The sequence below is a fragment of the Etheostoma cragini genome, chromosome 5, assembly GCF_013103735.1.
Source record: "Etheostoma cragini isolate CJK2018 chromosome 5, CSU_Ecrag_1.0, whole genome shotgun sequence".
Classification (NCBI taxonomy): Eukaryota; Metazoa; Chordata; class Actinopteri; order Perciformes; family Percidae; genus Etheostoma; species Etheostoma cragini.
Window position 1 is genome coordinate 1,376,026 of NC_048411.1, and position 16,804 is coordinate 1,392,829.

The 16,804-nt window shown below is 43.7% G+C and overlaps 2 protein-coding genes across 6 annotated transcripts in view; one reads left to right on the plus strand and one right to left on the minus strand.

Annotated features, from left to right (window-relative positions):
• pgam5 (PGAM family member 5, serine/threonine protein phosphatase, mitochondrial) overlaps positions 1 to 3,323 on the plus strand; it is a 4,262-nt gene extending 939 nt beyond the window's left edge. The window contains exons 2-6 of one of the 4 annotated variants that reach the window (XM_034870823.1): positions 309 to 481; positions 660 to 785; positions 1,518 to 1,612; positions 2,293 to 2,426; positions 2,792 to 3,323. In XM_034870823.1, the coding sequence (XP_034726714.1) occupies positions 309 to 481; positions 660 to 785; positions 1,518 to 1,612; positions 2,293 to 2,426; positions 2,792 to 2,942 (679 nt within the window). In that variant the 3' untranslated portion in view covers positions 2,943 to 3,323. The remainder of the gene's footprint in view (positions 1 to 308; positions 482 to 659; positions 786 to 1,517; positions 1,613 to 2,292; positions 2,427 to 2,791) is intronic. The other 3 variants (XM_034870826.1, XM_034870827.1, XM_034870828.1) reach the window with 3 other exon arrangements.
• A 42-nt stretch (positions 3,324 to 3,365) lies between these two features.
• On the minus strand, positions 3,366 to 16,767 carry ankle2 (ankyrin repeat and LEM domain containing 2). Of its 2 annotated transcripts, none has more exons than XM_034870822.1 (13): positions 16,670 to 16,767; positions 13,775 to 14,281; positions 12,019 to 12,213; positions 11,369 to 11,553; positions 10,848 to 11,036; positions 10,624 to 10,746; positions 10,142 to 10,205; positions 9,113 to 9,288; positions 8,907 to 9,013; positions 7,959 to 8,149; positions 6,778 to 7,657; positions 6,478 to 6,609; positions 3,366 to 5,299 (listed from the first exon to the last, which is right to left on the minus strand). In XM_034870822.1, the coding sequence occupies exons 2-13, from the start codon at positions 14,268 to 14,270 to the stop codon at positions 5,095 to 5,097; spliced, it is 2,943 nt and encodes a 980-aa protein (XP_034726713.1). In that variant the 5' UTR covers positions 14,271 to 14,281; positions 16,670 to 16,767; the 3' UTR covers positions 3,366 to 5,094. The 2 variants fall into 2 exon arrangements, with proteins under 2 accessions (XP_034726713.1, XP_034726712.1); XM_034870821.1 differs by lacking the exon at positions 16,670 to 16,767 and adding an exon at positions 15,341 to 15,491.
• Between the last annotated feature and the right edge of the window lie 37 nt (positions 16,768 to 16,804).

The following is a 16,804-nucleotide window of genomic DNA, read 5'->3' on the forward strand; positions in this document are numbered from 1 at the left end:
ACACACACACACACACACACAATAACAGGCTATCCACCACGGGGAAATTTAGGTTGAGCAACATTTCTTACTAAAATGAGTTGGTGTTTTGGATGTAAATCGAATCTGGGGACCATGACTAGGATTTGGGAGATTGAGTCACAAAGACAGGAGTTTGGGGAAGGGTTTCTTCAAAACAAAGATGTGTTTTAGTATCATACTCGGTATAATCATCTTAAATCATAGGGTGTGTCAACCACCCCTCAAGTTAACCATGTCAGACAAAGCCACTCCTAATCACAAGATCACCTGGTCTTACCTCTGTTTAGGAGAGACCCATCGGCACTGACCAATGGGAAGAAGAAAGAAAATGCAAGTGAAGACCCCAGCTCCGAGCAAGACAACGGCAAACCAAAAGCTACACGCAATATTCTCCTCATCAGGCACTCCCAGTACATCCTGAGTGGCAACAGCGACAAGGAGAGGATCCTGACCCCGTTAGGTCCGTGTTCCTTCTTAAGTCACCTGGAACGTTGACCAAGTACTGTTAAAGTACTGTTGATGTACTGTACAGCCTGACAGCAGAGTGCTCTCTGTTTTCTTGCCTGTTCTACCAAATGACCGTTTCTCACAGACCAGCCATGAGTTTTTAAAATGACCCCTGTGTCTCCACTTCCCAGGTCGGGAGCAGGCTGAGTTCACGGGAAAGCGGTTGGCAGCGTTGGGACTCAAGTATGATGTTCTGGTCCACTCCAGCATGGCCCGGGCCACGGAGACTGCAAATATCATCAGCAAACACCTCTCAGGTAGTGGATAGAGCCGCACGGTCTATCACCAGTCTGGGAATGTTATATCAGACCTGCACTCACACAGTTGCTGCGTGATATCTCGGCGCCACGCAGCAGTGCTTCGGCTGAAGGCTACCTCCACCCAACATAGTCCCAATCATTTCAGTGGGGCAGCTCAGTTGGAAACTTAAACGTAGTCATACTCTTACTCAAATCTCGAGTTATCTTTCAGCACTGACTAAACGTAGGCCCCTATGGGGTCTGGCTAAAAGCGTTTTTAACCCTCATGTTGTCCTTGGGTTAAATTTGATCAAAAAATGGGCATCAAAATAAGCTGAAAATATCATCATTAGAAATATCAAACAACTTTGGAAAAAACCTCAAAAGGACCCACTACATTGAAAAAGTGACACAAATGTCAGAAAATGCCATCACTTTTTTTCATGGTTGACTGGAAGACAACAGGTTAAATTGTTAATTTCATGATTCGGTCCATGATTCTGTTACCTCCAAAACTACTGGGCTGGACATTAATGCTGCCATCAGGCTGTTACTCTGAGCCCGAGTCACACAATAAAAGAGACAACCGACTCTTTAACGGGGGAAACCCCTGTACCCATAACCCCTGTTTTCATAACCCCTTTTTATCATTGTTGTATGCTTCTCTATGGCACACTTTACAGCTGGTGCAGAAATGCAGACCATCACAAATGTATATTAACATGTTGTTTCGCCCCGAATGTCGTACGGGTCTAGGAGTGGAGCTGGTGAGCTGTGACCTGCTGAGAGAGGGTGCACCCATCGAGCCGGTTCCACCAGTCACTCACTGGAAGCCCGACGCAGTGGTGAGAGAAGCTTCACCCTCTGTACCTTTTAGAGTGTGCTGTAGGCCCGATATTCCGTATGATTAGCATATTAATACTCTTGCTTAGGTAGCGCTCTGCTGCCCACATGTCCATGCAGGTGTCCTAGCATATGTTTCTTTAGGCTGAAGAAGAAAAAAAAAGAGGCAATCAGCGCCCGGCCACAGGAAGGGTTCTAGGAAAGAGTTGGTGCCAACGTTTAAAGGGGTCTGGCAGCTGAGGATCAGTCTTTCCATTAGTTGATTCAGTTAAAGGTCCCATGGCATGTAAATGTCCCTTATGAGGTTATTTAACATTAATATGCGTTCCCCCCGCCTGCCTATGGTCCCCCAGTGGCCAGAAATGGAGATGTGTGTAAACCAATCCCTGGGTATCTTGCTCTGATGTTCATTAATATCAAAAAGTAAACTTTAATGTAAGAGTAACATTAGTATTTCCTCCTGAGAGCAGTGCATCAGCCATTTCCCCCCCCCAGTGATTCATTCATAGCCTCTAGCAGAAGTAACGGTCTCCATGCGGTCGGCCTCATTTTGTTACTAAACTTTTCCATACATCCCCCACGATGCACGGCGGCATCATGTGTTGACTGTACTGACCGAGGGGCTCGAACAGAAACCCTTCATGTGACAAAGCTGGCTTTCAACCTCTCTACCGTCCTCCAGCAGTACCACGAAGACGGCGCCCGCATCGAGGCCGCCTTCCGCCGCTACATCCACCGAGCGGACGCCAAGCAGAAGGAGGACAGCTACGAGATCATCGTGTGTCACGCCAACGTCATCCGCTATTTTGTCTGCAGGTTTGTTCCCGCCGGCGGACTCGGGGGTCGCAGCTCAGCTGAGGCCCGAGTGTGGGCTCTGCTCTTGCTTTGCTAATCATGGTTATTAAATTAGGCCGCAATTTGGTTTTCATACGATTATTTTTTGATTGAGTATGTGCTTCTCTTGGGTCATCCTGCTCTTAATAGAATTCTTAAAAGCAAGTTTCTGTTTAATGTAAATCTTCTAGCTGCTACATCTGGTTGAAAAGGTACATTTAGTACATCTAGTTAGTTTTAATACTCTCCAAATGACTATTTATGGGACAAGATCACACACAAATCAAATGATTTGTTAAATATAGAGTATAATTCTCAGCTGCTCAGCTTTCTTTTTGTTCCCTCAGGGCTCTGCAGTTTCCTCCAGAGGGCTGGCTGCGTATGGGCTTGAACAACGGCAGCATCACGTGGCTCACCATCCGGCCGAGCGGCAGGGTGGCCCTCAGAACCCTGGGGGACGCAGGATTCATGCCCCCGGACAAACTAACACGGACCTGACGGCCCCCACAGCAGGTTTCTGGGACTCTGATGCCCAGATAATTGGTCGCAGGGTCAAAGCTCAGTATTCTCCTTAAGTGTCTTGAAAATTACGTTTTTGATGTTTTTATTCTGAAATTGAACTACCATCATGTAATGAGAGACTCGGCGGTTGTGATTACCTCCGTGTCATAGAGCGCCAGCAGAAGTGATCAACAGCTGCAGTGAATGTACACTGAGGATTTTTACACAAGTGGCTGATTTTTAAACCAAAAAAAGTTGTATTTGTATAGCTGTTGTAAATGCAAATGTTCTAAGCTTTACACGTGTCAGTACAGTATGCTGAAGTGTGAGGATTATTGTTGTATGGTGCCGCTGTAGTAAATAAAATAAACTGAATGGCTCAGTTTGTCGCCCTTTTTTGAAGAAAGTCAAATAGACACATTGGCGGTAAATTAGGAGTGATGTTTTATTGATTAGTTGAAAGCAAATAAAGTCTAGACATACAGAAAGAATTTACCATGAACATTTTTTTTTTATAAAGCACAGAATGCGCAAAGCACAAGCATGTTTTAAGTTTTTTAGGTGCCTTTTTGCAAAGTTTCACATTCATAAACATTCAGAGACCAGATTTCGATCCGTTGTCACTGGAGAGCACAAGGATGACAATACAATCTCCTCAGTGAAGTAGCTTGTGCTCTCAGATAAAGGTTTAGTTCACAAAAAAATACATTCAGAACACTTTTTCAACCAAAGAGTAGCAATTTAAATATTTAAAATGATTGGCTTTGTCCTAGACATAGCTGATAAGCCCTCATACAGGTGAATACCTCACGCAGTGAATTTATGCCTAAATTACAAATTTGTATAGAGCAGGTTCTTGTACATTCAAAATACTACCATTAACATTTTTCAGAGAACTGCAACATACGTTCTCTGTAAGCCAATTTAAACCATCAGAGAGATTGACAACTTTGGACATCAAAGCTCTATTAAGCAATAGCTTTGAAAAGAACACTGAAACCTTTTGTGATGTGCAAAGGGTCGAGTTCCACCGCTCCCACTGGAAATCAACATCCAACTCTATGTAGCTCTCAGCTAATCAGTTAGGTTCTCTGTAAGCTTAAGGCAGTTTCTTTATCAGCTAGATAACGTTGTCACAGTTAAATAATTGCATCAGGATTTGGTTGCTGATGAGTTAGTCTTTCTGCCCCCTAGTGGTTAGAAATGGCCTAATACAGCTTAAAGACTGGACAACTGGGAGGTTTGGCCCCAGACAAGACAAATTTGAAGTTACACTTTGCTGATGGGGGTGTTTTGTCATTCATACTCACAATGTGGGTGATGCTCGTGAATGAAAGATATTTCAGAGAAAGAAAATAAAAAAATTGTTCAGTCCAAGGCCGCCGGTAGTGGCAGAGAAGAAAAGCCCAGACATGTCCAGGAACCACTGAGAACAGATAAATGTATGCATTTATTGAAGAACAAATTAAAAAAAAACATGGAAGATCTTAGTCTAATCAGTTCTTTTTTCCCGTATGAGCCAGAGAAAGTGGGTCCAAACTGACAGAGAACTCGTCCATCACATCAGAAAAGTAAGGCAATTCCTGAACTGAGGAAAACATATGAAAATGGCAGTCGGTTTAAACACCATTAATAAAAACATTTACATTTTGTGCTACTGACCCAACATACAAAAAAAAATTACTTTTTAAAATATTGACATTTTACTCTTTTTTTTCTTTTTCAAAAGGAACATCCTCAGTGCCATAATTCTGTTGAGGATAGTTTTAGTGATGAACTAACTTTGGGGAGTGTGGCTCGTATTCACAATATTCAAAAAAGTCGACTCAGGCTATGATACAGGTGCATCACACTTGCCACAAATAACGTTACCATCAATTTGACATGGTGCACACCCATACAGAACATCCATTGGCAAGGTTTTCTTTTCACGAGTGTACATCACAACCCAACGTGATGAGAATTCCTGTATTACAAAGGAGCAGTACCATATACCATTAATACAAATCTTCCAGACACTTGTGCATATTTCTGTTAGGTATGTGGTTTCTGAGCTCTGGTGCAGCTGGATTTGCATTGGGAAGGCGGCAGGGCGGTGTTAGGGCTTAGGCCGTAGTAGTGGGGGGGAGGCGGGGGGAGGAGTAGGCAGTTAGATCGATGGCTCGTTCAAGTGCTTGAGGCGGATGCGCTGGATGTAGCTAGCGCTGGCAGGGCTGTAGCGGCTCGGGCTGAAGTCTGTCGGGGGGGCGTGCCGGGCGGGACTGGAGCGGCCGGTGGGTGACATCAGGACCGGGGAGCCGGGGGTCTGATGCTGCATCCTGAGTCGTGGTCTGACCACCGCAGGGCTGGGCCAGCTAGAGGACACACACCACGCCAGTCAGTGTTCACTTCTAGAATGCTACAAATACTGAAAAGGTAAAAGAAGTACAGATTCTACTGTCCCAGAGCCCAAATAATGAAAGGGTTATTCTTGTTTGTCTTTTCATATTTATTCTCTGGAACATACACTTCTGGCATTTCACCTCACTACTAATTGCCCTACAACGCCCCTGCTTTTTAATTATTGGGTTTTTGTTCAAAGGACTTTAAGTTTCATATCTTAAGTTTGTATTTTGATACATTTTATTTATCAGAACTTGAATATATGTTGCTGTTCTGTTGTGACAATAAAACAAATTATATTATTTTAGTGAGGACTCAAATAACTAACGTTAGAGAAATCTGTTTATATTTTGTAACGCGCTTATGGATTTAAAAATATATAATCGACCGATATATCACAATTTTAGATTTTTAAATAACCAAATATTTGTATCGGCCTTAAAAATCCTGTATCGGTCAGACTCTACTTTGAACTGTGGGTAATTCCCCTTGGTGAAGTCCGCATCGATGCAGACTCATGGCAAAGGCTCGGTAAGTGTTTACTCACACCCCCACGACCTTTGAAACTCCACATTGGGACGACCCGAAGCCTTTATGAATTTCGCGAGAATGTGCACCAAAGTCCGTGAGTCCGGACTTTATGATGTGGCCTATGGATTTTATTTTTAAACACACTGCACACCAGCAGGGACAGGGGTTGTCTAGGTGTAGTGCAGGGAGATATGATCCGCCGTGAGAACACTCTTTTATTTTGAAAATCAAATAGACCGTGATGTTTTATTTTGTTTCTGTGCTTGACTTCCTGTCCCGCACTATGTGCTGTATGCTAAACTGCTGCGGAGCTCTCAGTCATCCGGCAAAATCAGAAGCTCTGGGTCTCTGGGACCGCCGGAGCTGGGAATGTAGTCACTGGTACCATGGTCTGACAACAGAGGCCATGTATTTAACAAGATGAGCTCCGACAAAGAATTGTTTCCCCACACAATAAATATGTATTACAGTGTTTAGCATTTAATCTGATAATCCAATTTAATCAGCCCCTGAGTCCAAATCCCTCACTCTTTAGGCCAGGACAAAACACAGTAAAACCAGTAGACCAATAACAGAGAATAATACGCATCGCAATAAAATGTCAGCCGCGCCTACTAACCTCTGCATGTCGGCCACCGAGTACGCCGTCATTGTGCTCTTCCACTTATGAATGCTGGGATACTTCTGGGGATTGACGTCTAAGCCTTCTATCGCTGAAAAGACCTCTCTGTCCAACTTGGATGGTGAGTCCCTGTAAAATCACAGCACATTAATCTCCTTTTATGTATTAGCATTGTCACTCATACGTTTGTCAGCTGGTGTCACAGTGTACTTGTCTGGACTAGAATTAGAGACCCTAGTTATAGCTAAAAGTTCCCTCAACAGCTTTTGTCTCTGCAGAGAGACTAGTGTGACTCACCCGTCAATGAAAAGTCCTCTTCTAACGTGCGGCGGGGTCCTGGGTAGGAAGTCGTTGGAGTTATCTAAGGACTTATAGGAAGAGCCAGAGGATCCTGAGCTGCTCAGGTCCCTCCCCCCATGGTCCCATGACTTGGACCTAGCACAGAAGTTGCGCCCCCCTGCCACTGACCCCCTAGTCCTGCCCAGCACCTCCAGGCTCTCCTCTGCTTCAAAATATTCCTCTGAGCTGCCACTGCTGCGCCTCTCCTCTGCCCCTCCGCCCTCTGTTCTCCAGCCCGGCCCCTCCATGCTCTCACCGTCCGGACCGCTGTGACCCAGAGACAGGCGGCCCAGCCCGGAGCTGACGTCTATGGCCGAGGAGGAGCTGGACGAGTCCCGGGACTCCCTATTCCGGCTCCCGCCGCTGCACCTCCGCTCCCTGCAGTTGGCGGAGCTGTCCAGCGGCTCTTGCAGCGACATGCGCTCAAACTCCACCATGAGGTTGGAGATGGGCGACAGCAGCGAGGAGGATGGGGAGGTGCGGGGCGTCGCCTTGTCTCCGTTGTGAGTCCTATCTCTGGAGGAGGAGGAGGAGGAGCACACCCCGTTTTTGCAGACGACGCCGGGCGACAAGAGGCCGGCATCCGAGCAGCACAGCAGGTCCTGCCCGGCCGCAGTCTCGATCAGGTCCGCCCCGCGGTGGTGCAGTGCCATGGGCAGGATGTGATGGAACTCGCGGCCACCCACGGCCCCCTTCAGGCCGTCCATGGACGCAGCGGAAGACGTGATGCTGGTGAGCGCTGCGTTCTGCCGGTTCTTCATCTCCTCGAGGCTGATGTCGTCACCCTCGTCTAGGAAGGCACCAACAGAGATGGAGTTGCAGAACTTTTTGGGTTTGCCTGCAACCAGGGATGATGGATGACCGAAACAGACTTAAAACCAGTCATTATTACAGTGTAATCTTATCATGTAAATCTTCATGGCGGGAGATTACGCAGATTTGCAAAAATTATTTCCATTTCATATCTTACTGTATCATACAAGATACAATATGTAAAAACACTGACTACGCGACAATGCCAAATAACAGATCAGTCAGAGAAGATGACCTAGAACGCATGCAGTGCATTTCTTGTTTTAGCAATTTATACTTTTTTTCCTGGACTTGTAGCTTCCCTGATTTAGAACAGGTGAGGGTACCTGGAGAGGGGGTCTTGAACCTGTTGCTGGTCTCATTCTCCCCAGCCTCTTCATAAGTCCGTGGGCTGAAATCCTTCTTGCTCAGGTACTCGTCCAGCTTGCGGAGCCCCTCAGTAGAAGACATATCCACAAAACTGTCCAGAAAGTCCCAGTACTCAGCCCATGGGTGGCCCATCTCATGAGCCAGGTCTCTGGAGATAAAGGATGACTTATCAGTTTGATTATTACACATTACAATTCAGCCATTTCTCTGACTTTATTAGTAAAAACATGGTGGTGTTTTCATTGTTGCTGGAGCGTGAATAAATCTGTCACTGATTAAGACTTAGAGTAATCTGCTGTCCAATAGACCACTAATCAGATTTTTAGTAGGGGTGTAACGCCAAGCAAGCCATGGTCTTTATTCGTTTTCAATGCACACTTCTCCTTATTGTGATGCAATAAATTGGAGACAGAAAGGATTTACCCTCAGCATGCCAGTTTATGAAGTAAATCTTGCTTATAATAATAGTGTAATACAAACAGCCCTAAGACAGATTCAGCCTTCATGAAGGTTAAAGTTTTGGTTGACATTGTCTTATAGACGTGTTGACCCAACTGTGCAGACATTTTGGAGGCTGCAGTTTGTGGTGCATTGAATTGTACAGACAGGTGTTTCTATTATTTTGTTCAGTCTTTTTACATGAATGAGAGTAAGCTGAACTGTGTATATGAGAAAGAGAGAGGGGGGGTGAAGATGAAATTTCACAAAAGGCTGAACCAGGTTTGCACCCAGGGTGTGTAGTACATGACGCAACACGTCTATAATCCCCAAAAGACACGTTTATCCTGCTAGTGCAAGAAGTATTTCCTGCAGTGTATTGTCTTTATGAATCACAGTCGACTGCAGTAAGCCCAGTAGAATCACCCTTCAGTAGTCTCTAGGCTACATAGGGGTTTTGGACATACCTGCCCACTCTCTCTGCCCCGCGGTCAGGATCAGACTTAAGAATGTGGTGGAGGAGCACCGCCCGGTCTCTGGGTGGCGTCTTCCAGGACCGACGAAAATCATCTGCCTACAGGAGAAAACATGATGTGCTGGTCACTAAAAGGTTATTTAGGATATGGTGATGGACATGAGCATACAGAGACATGTATTCAGGTAAAGAACTTGCTTTAGAAGGACTCAGCGGGCCAGCGAAGGCTGTGACAGTCATCACGGGATCCATAGGGCTTCTTTTATGAAGCTGCATTAGCGAAAGACTTTCTGAGGACTCAGGTGACCACAGACCACCAATGATTGGCTGGGAGGTGTTGTCCGTTGCCCTCAGCAACGGAACGAAGCAGCGGTCTATGAGTCAACACAAAAAGTTCAAGTTTAGATCGATAGACGTGACTTTGATCCACAGCACTACGGATCAATGGCCGCATAGGTTTTTAACGAGGCTGGCATCAGTGGGAATCCAACTTTAAGCTGGAAGGGTGTGTTGTGTTTTTTAAACATTAATATGAGTTCCCCCCGTCTGCCTTTGGTCCCCCATTGGCTAGAAATGGAGACAGGTGTAAACCACTAAGGTCTATGTAAAAGAAACTTCAGAAACAGTATTAGGGGACCAGTAAGGCCTATATAAAAGACTTCAGATAAAGTATTAGGGGACCACTAAGATCTATGTAAAAGCATCCAAAGAACATCATGCCATGGGACCTTAACACAAAATCTAATTTAGTATGCTGTTAAATGTCTGTTGCATATGGTGCTGTCAGTCTGTACACATGACAGGGAGCAAAGATATACATGGTTCAGAACTTCATGCCAAATGTCATTCTCGTGCCTAATTCAGTACAGAACCATTTATCCAACTTTTTCACACCCCAAACACACAACTAGAGCTGTGATGTGTGCGGTTTATTTAATTGTACCTACGGCCAGTTGTTGAACTAACTCTGCACTGACCTGACTACACCAGTTCATCGCACCTCAACCGACTGATGCTGTTTTTAGCCAAATTCCTTCTATCAGCCTACATGGCATCGTAAAAATCAACGTTGACTCGAATAGACAAATTCAACATGTTGCTTCTAATTAACCAGGCTTCTCTCTGTGTCAAAGTACACTACATGGCCCTTGCCTGTGTCCTTCAGGAAGCAGCTGGAGAATAGGAACACAAAACCAGTAATGTTATAAGAAATGTGTGTGTCCTTACCCTCCAAATAGTCAATTATCTTCTGCTTCACTTCTTGTGTTTTATTTTTTCTGCTACAAATAAGCTGTGGAAGAGAAAAGAAAAAAGAAGAATGGTGGATATACAGTTTGTACAGCTGACAGTACAACGGCCGCTGGATTAGCTGGGGAAAGAATTTTGCTAATGCCCATCTAAATTTAGACTTTAATGTGCAGTGAGGTATTGTTGCCAAAAGATTTAAAAAGCAAGCTTAAAAAGGTCACCGCTTCAAAACCTGAGGGAGTAGCATAACTGTACCTCCCTCAGCAACAACTGCCAGGATACCAGTGTTCAGCAGAACTGCACGAGGCTGAGTAGCTGCTAGACAGCTCCCATATGTACTCATTCATGAATATTTTCTGTGTAAAAGCCCCAGCAATGACCAACCAGGCTCTGCTGACGGTTCTATTACTCAGCGTACTTGTTGCTACGCTCAATAAAAGTTAAAAAATAAAACTCCTTACATCACAAGGTTTGTGGCCGTCCTTGTTCTTACGGTTCTTATCGCTGTCAGGATGTGAGCACAGGACGTTGACCACGTCTGGGCACCCAAACTTACAGGCAAAGTGCAGTGGTGTTTCAAAGCCCTGGAACACAAAAGACACACAATGAAAAGAATAGAAAAAACAAAATCAAAATAATTGAATTTAATCTAACCGGATTTAGCTGGTATGTTAAAAGAACTGACCGCCTTGTCTGGAGTGTTGAGGTAAAGATCTACAATGTAGCGGATACGTTTCTGCAGCATGTCTTCCTTGTCGTCTGGATACATGAGGCGCATAAACTCGGGGTTTTCCAAGGTGTCCAGCAGCAGCTGGGCGATGCCTGCCTGGTTCTCCTTGGCTGCCACGTGCATTACATTGTACCTGCAGCCCTCCTAACCAGACAAAACAGTGAAACAACTGCATGGATCAGGACATAATCCTCTGCAATCTCCTGTCAACAGGAAAGGACGATTAATTTTCTCCAAAAGCAGCATCTGACCTTATTATTACCGATGTTTGGTGTTTTTTGCCCCCAACATCTCCTTCCAGGCAGAGTGGAAGTGGTTATGGTTAGCTGCCTGGAAGGCGACGTTGGAGGCAAAAAACACAATTGAGCAACTTCAGCTGCGGAATCCCGACACCCCTAATGTTAAGGAAACTGGTTCAGAAAGTTGCAATATATAGACAATCTGAGACTAGGTCCACCAGGACATTATTCCCTCACCTGCACAATAATGGGATTATCCCCTGAGCCAATGAGATAGCGTGGGTTGCTCCAGACCAGCTCGCTGAAGGCCACCTCGTCGCCCTTCTCTACAGCTTTCCTCAATTTGGCGTTCAGGTCCTGGGTGCGTGGGCTCTTGAAACTGTTGGCCCGCTCCCGGTTGATGGTATCAACCTCCATATTGTCTGATGTGGAGAGGGAGAAGAAAGTGTTCTGTGCATCTGTTGGTTTTTCTGTTTGTGTCAGATACCAATAACCAGACAAAACTTTGGAAGAATGATGGATCTCCCCACTATATACACAGTGGATTAATTGTCCAGAAAATTAGAGACAATTAACATGTCATGACTGAAAAATGTAAGTTAAAAAATTTGGTTTTGCTTACAGCAAGGATTCAAAGTATGACTGTTTGAATCTGGAAACTAATGCAATGTTGTATACTTTGCATGATTCTTTTAATTATACAGAGAAAGGAAACAATTTACTCCAGTTTGGATCCTGCCGCTCTCTGGTGGGCATGCTTTTGACTTTCTGGCCAAAAGGAGCAGTGTGCCATACCATGATGAAACCTAGATTGTACCATGTACTAATAAACAGTGGGTATAAAGTAGGCCCCATTGTTTTTTCTTTCCAGACAAGTATCTACTTACCTTTACCAATGACCAGGACTGGTTTGACAGGAGATACACAGGGTGTACATTTGTTGGGAGAGGGGATATAGTCGCAGATCCCCTTGGCAAACTTCTCAGCATCCAAACGGTTGGGAAAGGCTTTGAAGCGGGCTCCCTTCATCATCTTAACAGCTTGAAGGGCATCTTTCTTATCTGTGTATACATGTGCTCTCTCTATAAAAACAAAACAACAACACAAAAATCAGATTTTCTTTCCATTTTTTTAACAGGGCCGAAATGTCATGTTTCTTTTATTACAGTTTGTTAATGTGGTTTTTTAACTGGTGGTTGAAGGATTTTTTCCCCCCTTTCCTTGTTTTTCTTCCAGTCGGCCTATTAAGTAATCTTTGGATGAAGATCTGGTGGATCAAAGTGCAATAAAAGCCAGCCATGACAGGTAAACAACACCAGCATTGACTTTTGTGGTAGCTCAATATTAAAGGTGCACTAAGTGATGTCACATGTGTTTTAGGCTACATTATTCGTTGTCACATACAGCAACATCTCCTCACTATCTGCTAGCTGTCTGTTGCCTGAACACACTGTAAAAAACATCTCTTCGTTATCTGCTAGCTGCCTGTCCCCGGAACACACTGTAAAAAAAAAAAAAGTGGTCTCTAGACAGCCCAGGGTCTGCAGAAAGCAAAATAAACAAACTGTGCCATCCTGCACCACAAAGCACACACAACCATTGTCCCAGCGTTCAAGCCAATAACGACACCCAGAAGAAGTTTCGTCACCCAACATGGCTAAGCACCTTTAATTTAGATCAGTTATGTATTCCAGAGAGTTCAGGCAGTCCTACTGCTTACCCCAAAAGAAATATTAACAAATGTTTTCATCCCCTAAATGTGAAGGTCCGACAACAGCAGCAGCAAGTACTCCTAATCAAATATAGAAACTGGACAAACACAGTCGATGTAAACAAACAAGCAACGTGAAAATCTTTAAAAAGGTGGACTTTAGCCTGAAGTCAGTACGGAGCCCAAAGTTGAACCTATCAAAGAAAATACTTGTGAGTATTTTTTTAAGTCTGAGATAATAAGAAACATTAAAGAATACATTGACAAAATTGTTGATGATAAATTGACGGCTTTAATTAAAATTGTAAGTTTCCATCCAGTAGTTACATGAGATGGAATCAAAAGCAAGTATTTGTTTCTAGTGTATTTATTTGATAGCGGACAGTTGAGAGGTGAAAGGAAACAAGTGGGAAGAGAAAAGGAGAATGACGCGCAACACGGGTCCACAGGACACAGCTGGAATAAAACGGGGGATGTTGGGATTACAGTAAATGGTATGTGCCTTAAACACTATGCCACTCCAAAAAAAAAAATCATTCCTCACTATGATTATAAACACTTCTGAAAATAGAAGAACAATAAGTATTAACAATAAATCAACCCATTTGCCATGTGAACAAGCATGATGTTCATGTCATATTGACAGATAATTATTTAAGTGTAGACTGATGATCAATACATTGTATACTCTCCTCTCTCATTAAAATAAAACTGTGTGAAATGATGCTGGCTTTGCAACTACTTATGAAGTTGAGTTATGGTTTAAAAAGGTATTTGTTTCCTACAATCATCTAAACTGTTTGCTGCAATTCCCAAATTTAAGACCACTTGGCAAGTGATCTTGAACTGTGATGTAACTTTTGCTAACTCTAAGTATGTAACAGTGAAATCTGTAGGACACAACACAAAGTAACAAGCTGAGTCTGTCTTACCATTTCTAGCCAAAACATCCTCCCACAGTGGACATACGCCATAATAAAAGGTCGGGGACACCGGCTTTGAAGGCGTTTCTGTTTTGGACTGAGAGTTAGTGCCTTCCGCAGAGCTGTTTGAGGCCGTCTTTACTGAGATCTCCTCTTCCTCTGGAGGGTTGAGACCCACACCGTAGCCAAAGTCCAACTCTTCGCTGGCAGCTTCAGTGGGGTTGCTGCATGTTGCTGCAGTAGTGGGTGCGACAGCGGATGTGGCACATGACACAGATTTGGCGTTATCAGCAACAGAGGCCGCGCTGTCCGAGACACCGGACAAAGAGGCGGTGTCCAATTCAGCGGCACAGGTCTCTGACCCGGCCAGGACTCGGGCTAACTTCCTCTCAAAGGTGGCTCGGGTGGTAGCGGTGATTGGACCGCACTTGACTTCTGCTCTGGCAAACTCCTCGCGTAGTTCATCGGCAGTCAGCCCCCTCAGCCTGCTCAGAACAGCCTCCATGCTTCAGCTCCCTACAACACACCACACCATACCATACACTTCAGCCAATTTGACCAGCAGTTGTTGATGAACTAAATAACCACCGTGTAGGAAAATGTGATAATTGGGTCTCTTTTTAGTGTTTGCTGTTGCACATCAAGATTCATACTTTAGTTGTTTCAAATAATACTCTGGCACCGTTACCGAGTCAGAATTCTTCACAAAAGAAAATCTTTAACTTGGGAATGTCAATTAAAAAGTACAGTTCCATGTAAGGCAAAGGCAGCTTTATTTATACATTCAGAAAGAAAAATGTATGTAGACTCCTTTAAACTGTCAGAATACATAACTTTATTTAGTTTGGTATTATTTAGCATACACTATAGCTTGACAATCACCAATATTACCAGACGAAGTGAGCTTAGTAGGTTTTTTATTTCCACTATATTCCCCATAACCATACATGCTTTGTGTATATTAATTTAAATGCAACACGCTGCCACACATTGTAAAATACAATACAGACGGATTTCACCAACAACTTAACCCCTGCCCTTCAGTGGAAAGTATTTCCATGTAGGCTAAACAAGTCTCCAGCATATCTATCTCATGTGTATACTCAACAGCTAACGGTACAAAGTATTTTACAAATACTATGTACAATCCCTGTAATCCAATAGGAGGAACTAAAGTTTCAGAGACCCCCAACGCTTTATATCTTATCATAGTCAACCACTAGACTTGGATTAGCATCGGCTAGCTAGCTTGCTAACCAACAAGTCATCTATAGCAGCTGGGGAATGTGCCTGACATGGCTAGCACGAGAGAATCTGCCCAGATGAAAATCTAGACTGACAGTAAAGGACATGACTTTGGGCTGAAATATTAATGATCACAAATATATAGAAAACTGGATAAATTATATCAATATGAGTCGGTTCATTCGCATGATGTCACGCCCAAGTATGTAATTCGAGATGGCTTTTCGGGCTGTAACGCAACACATTTGATACGTCTTCGTGGTGATAATGCCGATAAAAAAGATTCGTGTACGTGATGCCGTCTGATAGCAAATGTGTCCCTATACTTACCAAGGAACATGTTTATTGAATATACGCGGATCTATGGGAAACCGTTATTAGTTTTACACAGATAAACTGTTGGATAGACACAAAGCTGAAGACGGTCTGGAATAGTCTCATTGTTTACAACATGTTCTGCGCATGCTCAGTTTCAAGGGAGGGCGCACGCTGCATTCCAGAACTGTGGGAAAACTCAAATCGGACAACATGAGGGTGACAGGCGCCGAACATAAAGTGAATTGTCACATCTCTTTGAAAAAAAACACTAAGCAGAGAAAAATTTGATAGTTTACAACCGACATGTGACACTGTTTTGACGAAAGTCACTGCTGATCTCTTTTCACATTACCCAATTTTTCGTAGCATGGGCGTATGTTGTCAGTTGTAAATTATCATAAAATATCAGTCAAAATGACGTGCTGGTCCTTGAGGCTAACGGAGTATGCACCCAATTTGCATTTGTATGAAGTTACGCTGAATAGCAAACTACTCGTAACATTTGCTTTTTAAAGCATTAACACAACAGCTGTTCTTTAGACGGAGTTGTGCATGGTAATGAATTCCATTCTCACAAAACTGAGTTGTATCGTTACATTTCCAAATGTTCTTCTATAATTGAACGCGTGTTCGTGAGAAAATGGATATCTGGATTCATCACTGGTCAATGATAAAAACAAAACAGAAACCTAATAATTAAAAAAATATATATATTTTGAGGACGTCTCTTATATTTACGTACTTTCCCGAAGGCCTGAATGTAGCATCATGCTCTCCGCGACTAGCTAGTCCAAACACGATAACCTAGCAAACTTAGGTCTGGGTTTTTAAGGTTAACACATTTACCTATTTAAAATAAATGCGAGTGACATATTGGTGGAACTGTTTTGCTGGTACAAACACCATGCTAAAATGTTTTCGTGTTGGCACAATTTCACGTTTGCCGGCCAATTCAATCAGGCATCTGAGAGGCAAGCCATAAGCAAGACGTGACGTTTCTCAAGATATCCGTACAGAAGCTGAAAGCAATCATTTACCTAAACAGTTCACCGTCCGTTAAAAGTGGAAGGAAAGACAATTAGAGTGGCGTCTTCCAGTTACTCAATTCAACTTAAAGGCACGCTAACGGTCATTAATTTAACGTCGGGGTTGTATTCGCCATAGGAACCTTCTCGCTCTACGTTATCCCTTAGCTACTTCGCCACTTAGCAAGGCAAGACGCTTTTCACCGGTTACGTACAGTTAGAACGTATTTTTGGGTATTTTTACCGAACAACACATCTATCGCAGTTAACAGTAATGCACTGGTAAATATTATACTTTTAATAGTGTCATGCCCACCTCCTCCTCTCTCCCCGGCTAACGTTACTGTGCTATGTGTCTCCTTCTTCTTCTCACCGCGATGGTTTCAAAATGCAGAGTGAAAGGACCCGGTTCTGTCTAACATAGTGCCTGAACAAAAGTACGCCTTAAACG

What these genes read in the sequence shown, in the direction of transcription:
- ankle2 (XM_034870822.1), bottom strand. Translation starts at nt 14,270, where the DNA reads ATGGAGGCTGTTCTGAGCAGGCTGAGGGGGCTGACTGCCGATGAACTA. An exon ending in ATAATCCCATTATTGTGCAG is followed by an intron (nt 11,037 to 11,368) that starts GTGAGGGAATAA and finishes TTGTCTGGTTAG; the next exon opens with GAGGGCTGCAGGTACAATGT. An exon ending in AGAGGACTTTTCATTGACGG is followed by an intron (nt 6,610 to 6,777) that starts GTGAGTCACACT and finishes GTGATTTTACAG; the next exon opens with GGACTCACCATCCAAGTTGG.